The sequence below is a fragment of the Polypterus senegalus genome, chromosome 11 (assembly GCF_016835505.1).
Source record: "Polypterus senegalus isolate Bchr_013 chromosome 11, ASM1683550v1, whole genome shotgun sequence".
Lineage (NCBI taxonomy): Eukaryota > Metazoa > Chordata > Cladistia > Polypteriformes > Polypteridae > Polypterus > Polypterus senegalus.
In genome coordinates, this window is record NC_053164.1 from 96,554,455 (window position 1) to 96,569,470 (window position 15,016).

The 15,016-nt window shown below is 34.6% G+C and overlaps 1 protein-coding gene across 1 annotated transcript in view; it reads left to right on the forward strand.

Moving 5' to 3' along the window:
• The window catches only part of map4k2 (mitogen-activated protein kinase kinase kinase kinase 2), a 207,397-nt gene that overhangs the window by 77,229 nt on the left and 115,152 nt on the right, over nucleotides 1-15,016 (forward strand). Inside the window, exons 4-7 of the mRNA XM_039769324.1 lie at nucleotides 4,633-4,697; nucleotides 7,616-7,671; nucleotides 8,213-8,260; nucleotides 9,395-9,437. Of these exons, the coding sequence (XP_039625258.1) occupies nucleotides 4,633-4,697; nucleotides 7,616-7,671; nucleotides 8,213-8,260; nucleotides 9,395-9,437 (212 nt within the window). The remainder of the gene's footprint in view (nucleotides 1-4,632; nucleotides 4,698-7,615; nucleotides 7,672-8,212; nucleotides 8,261-9,394; nucleotides 9,438-15,016) is intronic.

Here is a 15,016-nt window from a genome sequence, read left to right on the forward strand (position 1 = left end):
CAATAGTCCAAGGTTCACACTTGGCAATAAATTTAAAATAATATTTGAACATGTCAAACATGTACAATTAAACAGTATACTGGTTGCTCTAGAAGTAACGAGATAAGTTCCTTAGCTTTCAAATGACCTAAAAATAAAAATATGATCAGTTAGTCAATATCGAGTGTAACGTATGCAGTATGGCTTATACAAGCTTTTAAAGATATCTGCATATAATTTATTTGTACAATTAAGATATAGCTATATCTAAATGGAGTTTAATGTTACATTCTTGCATTATACTAGTGTAAAAAACATGTTAGTCTTCATGTTTTCCTTGTTGGTAGTAAAAAGAGAATAAGAAAAGTCAAGACAAAAGCAAACAGCAGAACTAAAGAAAGAAGGAGGAAGACCTGACCTGAGAGGCTGTCAGATTTGAGCATGTCAGAGAAATACTGCCAAGGATGGGATATCCCAACTGAATCAATTAGTTTATGCAGATTATAATATGCATAAAAAGTATTTAATGCCAGAGTCATCATGTTCATGAAAGTGTTCTTAATGTGGAGCAGGAATTCATCTTTTTTCTGAACAAATGTTTTGAGCCTCAGATAAAACAGGTTATACTGTAGGTGTACCATAGACTGGGGCATGAGAACAATGATAGCCTTGAGCCTAAGGTGTTTTCCTTTAATTCTTAATAGCAGGTAGTCAGCAGGATCATGTAAAGGCCTTTCTAAGGGCCTCGAGCACAGGTGTTTTATTATGTGGATACAAACGCACAACTAGACAGCTAGAGATAAGACAAGACAAGAATGTGTTAGCAGTGCAATATGTATACTGGTATTCACTATACTTAGTAAATACCATATGCATTTCACAAGCAGAAATTACTAACAAGACAGTCCAGTATTCCTAGCAGTGTGGAATAGTGGGTCCACATGCAGTCAGTAGAGTTTTTTAAATAAACAAATAGCTGGCTCATTCTCCGTGGATGAACGTGCTTGTGTGGCTGCGAGAGGTTGGTGTGGTGATTGAAATGGAGCACACATGCATATGAAGGTGTGGTGTGTCTTGATTGCTTCATTGGCTTTCTGTGGGTCGTGATTATAGAGGCATATAAGGGGGAGCCAGCATGGCAGAAAGAAAGGTGAAAGAAACAAAGTTAAAGAAAGAATGGATGTTAAAGAATGGAGAGAAGGAGGCAGGAAGGTGCATAGAGCCCAGTGCAAGTGAGTAAGTGAACGAGAGAGAGAGCCACAAATGGCTAAATGGACTTGAGCCTTGGTAAGATGCGTAGCACCCTACTAAAAAAACAGTAGGGACCGGAACCTGTCAGATGGGCATTTCCTTTGCTGCTGTAAGGCCCTGTGAGAGGTAAGTAGATGAGATGTTAGTTTTTAGAGGGATGCAGTGGGGACTGAGTTTTTAATGAGAATATTCTTGTCTGTGTTTTTAACCCTGTTTTTTAAGGATATTTACAGTATGTATATCGATATTTTAAGCTCCACTGAACACTTCATTTTATTGGATTATTTATTTATTTATACATTTTGCACTGCATTAATTTTTGCACACTTTTTTGGATTTTGGATTAATATAAGCATTGCTCACCTTTACACCTACCCCTTTTTGTATGTATGTGTCCTCATTTGCTCAGCTAATCTCAGTAATGTTATCGACATTGACTGGTTCAAGCGGCTCCCAGAAGGAATCTGTAGCTTGGGGTTAGCCTGCACTGTCACACGCAGGTTTATAAAAAGCATTAAAACAACAGGCAGACAGGGTCAAAAGCCTTCTTAGTCCAGTCTCTGTGCAGTGTTAAGTCTGTCAATTGTTAATGGTATCATTCACTAAGCTGGCTGGTTGGAGTACACAGTGCAATAATTAATTTACCTGCATGGCTTACATAAGCCCTGGTTTATTTTCTCACACAGTGTGATCACCTATTACCTAGATTAATGTAGAGGAATGTCAAATCATGAAATATCTTTAAAAACATTTTGCAAAAGTCATTAAGTGGCATTGTTACATGAAAAAAAACTTAGCTATTTAAAACATACAGTATATCATTTATCAACAAATACACATACAGTATATCAAAATTTTAAGCAACTGAGCAAAGTTCATCTGTATATGTGTAAAACATCGCCATGGTTTTTCTACATTCTGCAGAAGCAATTGTGGCTATTGTAATCACATTATATTATCAATGAATTGTTAAAAAATTGAACATTGTCATCCCTTTTGATGCACTAATTGAAAACATGTTGATTCCCAGATATGTAGATTTAGTCCCACCAGTCCCTAATATTGGGGATAGAAAGAAACACAGGAAATCACAGTCTAGTGGAGGAATTAAAAATATAGATGGAAGATGACTATGTAGACAAGGTAATGGCTGTATCAGAGGCATCAAGCAGGTAAAAACGATAAGACATGGAGAAATTTTATATACACACCTTTGAATCTGGGATAGAAGCTTTCAAAAGAACAATACGCTTTAAAGAACATCAAAAGATGATGAAATAAGTAATAATCACACATAGGAGAGCCCTTAACAAATAGATGGAAATTCATTCTGAATCATCCACAGACAACAGATGCTATATAGTGAATTCAGTTCAGTACCAACTTTCTGTTTCCATATTGAAAACAATTTGATAAATAATAAAAGCAATGCTTTAAAATTAAAGTTTCATCCAAAATAATGGAAAATAATGCTAAAAGTAAGTTTGATCTATAAAGCTTTCCCAGAAGAGATTATTTAGAAAAAAAAATTTATATCCACATTGATTTTGGCAGCAACAGAAAGTGAAATTCTTATAAAACTATTTGGAATTAGATGTGATAGACTGACAAAACTTTTGGTTTTGGAAATCTATAGCCTCATATTCTGACACTAATTTACATTCACTATAGTGAATACAAGAATTGACGTCATTTGACACACTGCTACTAAATCCAAAGATGGACTGCTCAATATGTAGTACTTAATACTATCTAAAAAATCGTACAGCCATTGTCAATACTTCAAAACTTAAATTGTGCCATATAGTTCAGATCTCTCATCTTCTACATAAAACTCTTTAAGTCCTAACTAGCTATGCCTGTTAATCTAAAATTGCCACCAGAGCATATTTAGTATTTTTAATACACAGGCCAGAGAGTAGAATAATTTGAAAACTATCACCTAAAGAGAGGAAAAGAGAGTCACTTAAGACATACAAGTTTAGTACAGACAGCATTCGTACCAAAAAAAGAAGCAGACATGGGCACAAAGGAAGGAAAGAAAGGGAGAGCTCAGAACTATTGAGTGAGCCCAAACATTCTGTTAATAGTTAGAAACAAACATTGCTGGTAATGCTGTATATGCTCAATACTTTTAGCAGAAAAATGGCAAGATAGTGAGTACACAGAGCATATAAAGTATGCCCCTGTATAGAAAAGAGAGAGAAAAAGAGACAGACCTATAAAGTTGGAGAGTAAACGAGTAAAGTCTGTAATCATTCATTTAAGCAAGTGAAGGCACTGAAAGAGTATGTAGTACAGTTGACAAACCTCAGTCCCTTCAGTTAAGCAGGACAGCACACAATTTCACCTACTTATCAAATCATATTTTTTTTAAAAATTAAATTTTTAAATCATACCAATGTATTTATATCACATATTTCCATGCTCAAAGTAAAAGATACACTGACAAGTCATGTAAGATTAAAAGCATAATGAACAGGATGATACACGGGGTGCTTTATAAACAGATTGCATAGATAGAATTGCTTTTGATCCTGTTAAACTTATTAAAAATTGAAATACTTCCTACCTTGTCTCTGGGACATATCCTTTTCTTCAAGACTATCTCACTGTGCATCCACAAAGCATTCCTAACAGTACAAAGCCACCCAAGCTGCATTTTATTTCATAGTTCATTACAAAAGTAAACAATCTCATCATTGTGGCAGTTTGATAAATTATAGTATCTGTCAAAGATTTTCTTTAATTTATTTTTGTATCCTTATAGTACACATAAACTCTCTTATTTTCTTTAAGGTCACAATACTTGTATGTACTTGTATCTTGTACTTGTATCTGTTAGGAGCCTTAGTGGGGGAGTTGAGGGTGGGTAATCTGCAATGCGTTTGTAAGTACTACAGACAAAGAAGTTCTATCTTTTCAAATATTTTGATGTATTAAAACGTACCTGGTCCCTTTATATTTTTTTGACTTGGCTCTTTTCCTGTACTCTCTTTTCCACATACTTGAAAAGAAAATAACAGCTCAGCATTATTTCTTATTGTAAATGCTTTGTGTTAAGAAAAAAAAAAATATGAGTGATCACTACTTTTAACAAACTTGTGGGTCACACATTGCTCCTCAGAATGAAAATGACTGAAGTCATGTGTGCATTCATTGTTGTAGTCTTTTAAAATACAGTGTATGTATGAATAATGACTGTGAATTTTAATAGATTAACCTTTATTTGAAGTGCATATATGAGTCTTAAAAGAGCTTGGTTTGTAGATTAGTTAGATCACTTACTGTTGAAAGTGAAAAAATGTAATGTTACTTAGGATGACTCTGTATAATTTTCATTATAAGGCATGGACATGTCAGCATAAAAAAATAAATTATATGTTGTGTTTTACTCTACAGAAACAATAAATTGTGGATATGTATGGAGTTCTGTGCTGGAGGTTCACTACAAGATATTTACCATGGTAAAACTTTTTTACTAAAATTTGCTAAAAGAACATTTGCTCTAATGACATGTAAAGTGTGCTGATTTTTTGCGATGTTTGTGTGCATAACTTTGTCATTTAGTCCTGAATTCCTCTCAATTCTGCATATCATTTTTATAATTTAATATGTATACTTTCTTTTTCTCTCTCTTTTTTTCTGGTAAATAGTAGAAGACCATTAGCACTTGCACCAGTAGACAGACAGTTTCCATCCACAGGTTTCAAGGTTACTGAGTAGCTAATCATAATAATAAATACTGTAACATAAGTATATATACTTTGTGTGTATGCATGTACAGTATATACATAACATAATGACAGATATATAGATATCTGTCTTTGTTGGTATTGTATTATTGCTGCTATTCTGAGAAGTCATTAAATTTCATTTTATATACACATGACGATACACTTGAATTTGGTAATATTTAGAAGATTTCTTCAGAGAAGTTCCTAGCCTACTAGTTGGAAATGCTAGATACTTAAAATTGGAAAGTGATAGTATTTTTTCAATGAACAAGTTTATCAAAATATGAAACATCATGGATATTTAAAAAGAAAATTAGTATAGTCTTAGCCACAACAACAGAACATCGACAAAGACTACTGTCTCTGGAATCACTGTCAAAACCCTTTATTAGTGTCTTCAAGACCCATTCACAGAGTGCTCCACTTGTATATTTGTGGACTATTATTAGAAGGGGTGTGTAGTTAAAGAAGACTTGCACTGTGGTAATGCAGTTATTAGGTACAGTTGTCTCACAGCTCATGGACACTAGGTTTGTATGGAGTTTATATATTCTCTGTGTATGCTGGAGTGATTGGAGACTCTGAACGGACCTGATGTGATTAATTTTAACCTGTGATTAAATCATTTATTCCTGTCTTCCACGTAATGCAACATGGTATACATTAGGTTCTGCCCCTTCTGCCCCCTTGTAATTAAGATTAAGTGGGCTTGAAGATGGATGGATGAAAATTCTGCATCAGTTTTATCAATCATATTTTTTTACTTTAATGGTTAATATTGCTGTGCCCTCCATAATGTTTAGACAAAGACACATTTTTCCTTGATTTACCTCTCTGCTCCACAGTTTAAAATTACAAATCAGACAGTTGAGGTGTGATTGAAGTGCACATTGCAGACTTTAATTTAGGGTATTTGCATATATTTTGGTCTCCACGTAGAAATTACAACATGTTTTATACAAGGTCCCACAATTCATGGCACCTTAATGAAGTTGAACTCACCAGTTGCTGACTATGTTCTCTAGTGATGCTCTGCCAAGCCTCTAATGCAGCCATCTTCAGCTCCAGCTTGTTTCGGGGGCTTGTCCCCTTAAGTTTTTTCTTCATCATATGGAAGGTATGCTCAATTGGATTTAACTCGGTTGAGTAATTTGGCAATTCAAGTATTTTTCCATTTTTTAGCTTTGAAAAGCTCCTATGTTGCCTTCATAGTACGGTTGGGATTATATTCTTGTTGTAGGATGAAATGGCATCAAATAAATTTGGAGGCATTTACTAGAACTTCAGCAGATAAGATGTTTTTATACACCTCAGAATTCATTGTGCAACTCCTGTGCAGCTCCTTTTTGTCTCCATTTTTCCAGAATTATAAAGACACTTTTAAATACTTTTCTAAAAACTGTAATGGGCATCCTGTATTTGTGGCTAACTAGTGGCTCTATAAAAAAAATAAGATGAAAAACTGAAACTGATTTTTTTATCCTTATGGGATTATTTCCGGCACTATCTCACTTTCTGTTTTCTCTATTCGGACTGTGTTCTTATTTATATTAATGACATTGATTTAGCTAGTCGGCAAAGTTGTGAAATCTACAGATGACACTAAAATCAAAGTAATACCCAATGCTGAAAAGTCATGAGAACAACTCTGAAATACTTCAACAACCTTCATAGCTGGTAAAACACATGGAACAATGAAATAAAACCACAAAGTTCTTCATGCAAGCAGAAGAAATATTAATTATAAATGGTAGATAATTAATATGGCTTCTGAAAAGAATTTAGGGGATTAATTTGACAAGGAAGGTAATGCTCTGATTGTCTAGTCTACTAGTGAGACTTGAGCATTATATGCATTTCTAGTCATCCTGCTACAATAAATACATAGTAGCACTGGAATCCATGCACAGAAAAACAACTAAGTTAATCCTTGACTAAAGGGCATGGCCTGTTTTAACAAGCCTTGCGGAGACTTAATCAGTGTCTTCAAAAATCTTGAAGGCATCAGTATAGCTGAACCCACAGAATTCTTTTGATTAAATTTTGACTGAAGCCAAGAAGCACTTCTTTCAAGCAAAGAGACTTGGGACACTAGAACAAAATAATCAGTAGATGTGGAAGCTGTTACACCTTTCAATAAATACGTGAATGAGGGTCAACATAGCAGTTGGCTGTTTTGTGACAAGCTCAGAATTGGTAGGCCATACAGACAAATGATACAGGTGAAATTGTAACCAAAGGAATAGTAGGTCTCAAAATAAAATACATAACCAAATCAGCCCATCAAGAACTCAAACAGACCTAGGGAATGTGTTTAATTTCCTTCAATTTCAAATATTTTGATTAAATCAAACTTCAAATGTAGGCAAACAAATTAATATTATTAAGAATTAATATTTTTAGGTCCTTGTTAACTTTGTATTTATGTACTGTAATCAAATAATACTGTCTTCTAATTAGTGAGAGGTTGTAGTTTAACACTGTATGTCTTTATTTCATATACATTTTGGCTACAAACTACATTAATTAACTGGTTATAGTTAATGTTGCATTTTCCAGTTAAAAATATTTTACTTCTTTTGTCACTATGAGTTGTTACATCTTGGCTCTTTCAGGGAGTCAATTTATACATTTTTATTTATTTGTAGTAACTGGACCTTTAAAGGAGAAGCAAATAGCATATGTCTGCAGGGAAACTTTACAGGTGGGTGACAGATCGGTTTGATACCTTTTTATTATTCTTTAGAACCTGACATAACAGTAACTGTACTATTCCCTCAAAGGCAAAACATTGATAACTCTGAACTCTTCACTGTCTTGTATGTTGGGATGAGTAGCTCTTCTTTGACATACACAAGTGAAATGCAGTGTTAAAAAACAAATATTTTCTCAAAAGATGTCTTTCAGTTGCCATGGAAACAATTACAAATTAATGAGGGGATATCTTTTCAACATTTCACTTTCAAAATGGGCACAATTTTTAGAAATTGTAACAATTAGCATAGAAGAATGTAGTATTTGTATATGGGCGAAAATGTTTTTCCATTATAAATTGTAGCGGGTGCAGCTATAAAAATCAAATGCATCACATTAGATTACGATGCACCAAAAATATCATTAACTTCCATGTTTTATTTGAGAGGGTTGGACTTACAATTCATGTGTTACAACATGTTTATTTTAGTTGTAACAGTCTTAATTTTTTGCTGTATAGTCTTTTGATCAGTTTTATGTTTCAACTGCAGGGCTTATATTATTTACACAGCAATGGAAAAATGCACCGTGATATAAAGGTAAGTTAATTCACCAAGTTCATAGCCATTTAAAAGTGAAGGGTTTACTTAAGATTTCATTCACTGTAGAAGAGTGGGTAAAGTCAGGCTAAGAAAAAATATGGAAAGAGAAACATTCAAGAATGTTAAAGTGCAGGATGTGATATGCAACTAAGGATATGGTCTTCTATGCTGAAAAAGTAAGTCTTTTCAAATATTGGCGATTCCATTTGAAATTATTAAGGAAATATAATTTGTACATAAATGTTAATTGGAAATGTATTTCTATAAAATATGTATTATTTTGTTGATATAGAAATAGATGATTTTGTTATTTTAAGAGTAAGGCTAAAGGAGTACGACAAATTTTATATTGCAACCATAACATGAAATTAACAAATTCAGTGATTTATAGAATTACCTGTTCTTTTGGCATAGTTACATTATTAACAATTAATAGTTCCTTTTTTACCTTCCGAGTATAAAGTGCATAGTCCTTGATGTTTTTGCTTTTAAACTCTTTTTTGCAAGGCTTTTTGTTGTAATGTAAGGTTGATGTATTAATTTATACAGGTTATCATGCTTCACTCTGTCTCTAATTCACCATCCAGGGTTACAAGTTAGCAGTGCTTGCCATCATGAAAAAGAGAGGATGCACCTGTACAGGGACATAAAAACACTTCCTGGACTAAGCTGTTTAAATCACAACAAATGATTCACACAAAACAGTTATATTTTTTAGATAAATTCAGCTCTCTTAATTTCTTTTCTGCTTGAGAAATGTGCACCATTTTGTCCAACCACACTACTGCCTCAGATCAGCATCAGATTCAAGATGTGATCGACAGATGGATGCCCGTACATTGTAGATCAATGGTTTATGATAAGGATCATGTAATGAAATTTGCAAACTTCTTATGTCAGGGAATGTTGTACTAAGAATTTTAAATAGTTTTGTATTGAAATTAGCATATTTTGATCAAATTTAAGTGACCTGGATTTCCTACATTTTTGAGTCATTCCTATTTTTATGTACAGTTAAACTATGAAAAAGTCTGCAGTTTCTTTGGAAAGAATAATCTTCTGGACCTGTTTTATACTGATTAACACTAGTTGACAACTGTGTTCTAATTGTGTCAATATTGTTGTTTCCAGGGAGCAAACATTCTGCTGACAGACAGAGGTGATGTTAAATTAGGTCAGTAAATTTTCTTTCTGTCAAAGGCATAAATCCTAGTACTTGCCTCAACGGAATAAAAATGAAATTACTTTTACTGTGATACTACTAGTGTTAATCATACATATATTCCTTTTATTGTTTCAAATTGTTAGTCATATTTACATAACATCTCAAACTAAACATTGTTACCTGAATGAGTACCTCTGCACTTCAAATATCTTATGATGATATGTATGAATTTGGCATAAGCAATACAGTCATGTCCATAAGTATTTGGACAGTGACACTATTTTAATAATTTTGGCTCTGTACGCCACAACAATGGATTTGAAATAAAGCAATCATTAAGTGAAATATAGATGCTAAGCTTTAATTTAAGGGGTTTACCAAAAATATTGTATGAGCTGTTTAGAGAAGACAGACGTTTTTATACATGACCCCCCCTATTTGTGGGTGCTCAAAAGTATTTGGACATTTGACTAACAAGCTGTTACATAGACAGGTGATAGCAGTTTCCTCATTATTTCATTAACTATTAAGCAAGTAAAAGGTATGGAATTGATTCCATGTGTGGAATTTGCATTTAGAAGCTGTCACTCTAAACTCTCAATCTGAGTTTCAAAGAGCTGCCCATGTAAGTAAAAACAATATTCCACTGTGGTGGTGTACAGAGCCAAAATTATGAAAATTGTCACTGTCTAAATACTTATAGACCAGACTATATGTGGCTTGCATTATTTGTTGCATGAAAGGCACTCACAGGTTTAACAAATACATATATCTATATGATGCAAAGACAGAAATGGGCAATATGTCATGTGTTTTGAATCAGAAATGTCCTGTGTTTATAGGTTTGTCAAAATAATATTAGTTCATGTAAATAAGTAAACATAAAAGGAGGCAGATACTTTTAAGCTTTTAGAGAATTTGGTATTTCATCCCCTCTACCAAAAATATTTGTTTGTTTTCTTAAAACCTATGCAGTAAGCTCATGAGATTAAGCTATAAAAAGTATAAATTTCTAGATACCTAAAGATTCAAAATAATTAGAAATACACATGTGCTTCAAAACATGAGTCTGTTCTCCTGTTCAGGTTTCCTGTTCATCTCTTCAGGCCTCTAATGTTGCATAATACTTCTGTCATCAGCTTGCTTTGTTCATCACCCCAATTTTCTGCCTATACTCTGTGGTACACGTAGTAAGTTATACAACTCACTGCCATGTGGTCCTGTTGTTGTTCCAAGCCATTAGCTGATGCGTATATGTCACATGTTATATGATATGAAAGCCAAATCTGTGGTGCCAAGCATGTGCCGGTAGTTGCACAAGTTTTAAAGTAGTTAGTTACACCAGAAAAGTAGCCAGCCAAGAGTTGAAATTGGTGCCTGTTGTTTCTCAATATGTAAGTGCAAATTGAAATCCTCTGGTGCATTTGTGCATAAAGAACTTGCTAGTAACATTTTATTTTCTCCTTCTGCCTTTCCAATTACATATGGCTAACATTGGCAGTACCATTATTATCAGTCATCAATAGACACAGTCATTTTAGCTTACTTTAGTTTAAGTAAATCTTTGGCATATTTAAGAATGTTTAGACCAAATAATCATATGTAGATCATCTGTAGATGCTTCCTCTTACAGTGGCTGCTACTACACTTATTGAGCATCATAGTCTGATTGTAGTGTTATTGAGGATGCTGGCTGCATTTGTTTATTCACAGACATTATCCATTCAGTAATTGAAAAATAAATACTACTTGAAATTGTGAAATAGTGAATACCCATATTTATATTTTAATTTACACACACTCTTTAAAGCTTCTACTTTAAATACACACTTTTTAAAAAAAGGTTGGTCAGATAACAGTCGCCTTTAGATTTGTGAGATTTGCTGTTGTGAGATTAATGTTTGCATTAGTAAATGGAGAAGACATTAGCTGATCGGTACATTTACTGAATTTGCTTCTGCTGTAGTTCGGTGAAAGCGCAGAAATGTTTGAGAATTTTGGTGAACTCGGAGAATTGCATTGAAGTCAGTCGAGAAGGAAAAATGTAACTAGTTTGAGTGTAATGTATATATCTTTCAACTAGGCTGGACCAATTATTGTGGTAAAAAAATATGATCTAACCTGTGAGGCAGCACTGCTAATATCTTCACCATTATGCTTTTCTGCAAGAAAGTTATACTCTGATTGCACAATACTGTGAGTCCTTAATCTCTCTCTGTGTCTCCTAAGCTTCCCTCAGTGTGATTAACTAACACTCACAGAGCCTGTGATGCAAGGGATTTTATATACTCGGGTTGCAGTCCCTGTCACTTCCCAGTCTGCGCTAACTGTGTAGAGTATAGCCTACTTAATCTGGTAGCGAAGATTCAACATACAATGAATTAATGCATAACAACTAAGTATTTTATAGTATTATCATTATGGTCAGCTAATGTACCCCTCAAAAGAAAATAATGTAATTTTTTTTTTTATACAATTGATTGATTGATTGATTGAAGTACCAGGGTGTGTTACCTGGAAGTATTGTGGTGCCAATAATATAAAAATGTCCATCTTAAGATTGATAATTAATTTAAGAGTGTTCCTCAAACCTCATCGTAACTAAAGTAGCACATTAAATCCTTTGTAATCCATTGCTCCTGAACCGACTTTGCTAATTGTTAAGTGCTTTTTAAACAAGCTTTCTCTTGTGCTGACTGTAGCCACTGGCAGCGGTCACCAAACAGAATATATTAAATTTGCATTATGATAGCCCTCAGAAGATTTAGAATAGTAAGAGTTATATTTGAGATTTTATCATTTTCATAATGAAATACATAAAACATTTATAGCCATTAAGGGTCCCTAGGTGTGCACCTTGAATGCTATGATAGTTGGTCCGCCCCTGCATGCTGGTCTCACAAAGCATCAAAGGGCACTGGGGGAAAAAAAAGATAGTTCCGTTGATAAGTTACCGTTTAGCAACGGAAAGGTTATAGGTTCAAATCCCACATCTTCTCTCTATTTATTGCTTTGAGTAGTGAGCTGGTATTATTATTATCATCATATAACAAAAACAGAAGTTTGTTGTGAGTCTGTAACAACCTGTGTAAATTTATGGTACTTGTAAAAGATTTTGCTTTTTCTCGCACACAAACATTCATATCAACATGTCATTTGAAAAATTTTTAAATTCAGTTTTATTCTCGAATACTGTATATACTCGTGTATAAGTCGGGTCTTGAAACCCGAAATATCGATCATAAAATCGGACTCTGACTTATACGCCCTTTCAAAAATACACATAACACATAATTTTTTTTTTTATATATATATCTTCTTGCTTCCTCCAATCTTATACCAGTTTCTCAGACACATTGAATTTTATTGCAGTAGCACAGTTACCAGTTTCTTTTGCCACTTCATTGACTTTTAATTTAAAACCAGCTTAATATTTTCTTTTGATCAAACGCTCCATCTTAGATAAGGGATGCTCTTACGGAAAAGGTGTATGAGGGTGTCAGATGCAAAAACACAAAACAGTGCAAACATCGCTTTGGAATAGTTTTGGTATTACTGTGTGGTCACGCAAGTACAATATGCGAAAAAAAAAAAAGGCAGTGTACTCCGTGGTTACTCTCTCAGGTGGGCATTAGCATATCATAATCTCTTGGACCAATAGCATGAGTTTTCCAAATCTGATTTATATGACTGACATTATAAAATTTCGGAAATTATACAGTAAATACAAGCCCCAACTTAAAATGTGGGAGAACTTAAATGCTAATATATACAGTATTACTCAATTTGAGTGATTTTTTTTCTGTTCTGTTTTATTCTTGGGATTCTTGAAGAAAACAATTGTTCAAGTAACATCCATCCATCCATTATCCAACCCGCTATATCCTAACTACAGGGTTACGGGGATCTGCTGGAGCCAATCCCAGCCAACACAGGGCGCAAGGCAGGAAACAAACCCGGGCATGGCGCCAGCCCACCACAGGGCATACACACCCACACACCAAGCACACACTAGGGACAATTTAGGATCGCCAATGCACCTAACCTGCATGTCTTTGGACTGTGGGAGGAAACCGGAGCACCTGGAGGGAACCCACGCAGACACGGGGAGAACATGCAAACTCCACGCAGGGAGGACCTGGAAAGCGAACCCAGGTTTCCTTACTGCGAGGCAGCAGCCCATCACTACGCCACCGTGCTGTCCCCTCAAGTGACATGTTGGTGTGAATGTCAGTGTGCCAGGAAAAGTAACATCCACTATAGACACTGTTTGTTCAACAAGACACCAAGAAGAAATTATTGAGGTGCATTTATGTGTCTGCTTTTATCCCTTCAGTGCCTACTTGTACAGTCAGTCATTATCCAACCCGCTAAATCCCAAACAGGGTCTCGGGGGCGGTCTTCTGGAGCCAATCCCAGTCAAAAAAGGGCACAAGGCAGGAACAAATCCCCAGGCAGGGCGCCAGCCCACCGCAGCTAACTACTCAAAACAGTAAAAGTGAGGAGGACCTGGGATTGAATCCACACCCTCTTGATCGTCCTTACCTCAGCACCAGCCAAGTGAATGTGTCTACTTTATGTCGATTGATAGTTGGGCTTCAGCTTTTACACATTGCCAGTAACAAGGAAATTGAAAAATTTTTTTTCTTTGGTTTTATTTTTCAATAAATGCACACTTGTTTTGTTATACCTTTTATGAAAGTGTTTATTTGATATTTGGATTTCAGTCTTCACACATTATACACTTCACATCAACATTTTGTCAATTATTAGTATAACATGAAAAAAGTTTTTGTTTTAGCTATATGTTCAGCATTTCTTGCCTCACATTTTCTGTCATCCCACATTTACACAGATCGTTGTAGACATGGAACACACATGAAATAATAATGATCTGTTATTTACCCTATCCCCTTGGTGGGAATGGGATAGCAGGCTGCTGCTGCTTGTGCTGATTGACACATTTGTAAAACAAAGACACTGATGAAGAGTTGTGAAGTACTGTAATTTAAGGTGGTCTGGCGTTACGAATATTTTCGTAGACTTCAGGGATTCTAGTGTTAATGGTCAAATTCAGATATCAAATGACGCACTACTGATGCTTTTTCTAAATTTTTCAAATACCTGTCTCTCATTTTTTCATTTTTACACTATTTTAACAAAGTATAGTAAGTCAAAAAAATCATATCATTAGATTTTTCTTGAAATTCAATATTAACCACACACGTCTAGCCAATATGGAAGCTTTGAAATGCTAACTAAATACATTTTATTTTGGAATTTACCTGTAGACTTTACACAGGGTTTAAAAATTGTTTCTGTCTTTATTTCCTCACGCCTTTGCAGGCAAGATATGCACCTACTCCCAGCAAATGTAAACTAGATAAGTCAGTTTCAAAATGTATAGATTGTTGGACAGAAAACTGTAGCCGTGTCTGTTACATTTAAAAGATGAATGCAAGTGTAATCTCTGTATCATTTCAAACTCTGTCATTCAAATGCATAGCACAATTTAAAGCTAGTCCATGCCACAGTTGATAAGTCACTTTACAAGGCTCTCAAGGTAATGCTCTGTGTACTTTTATTTC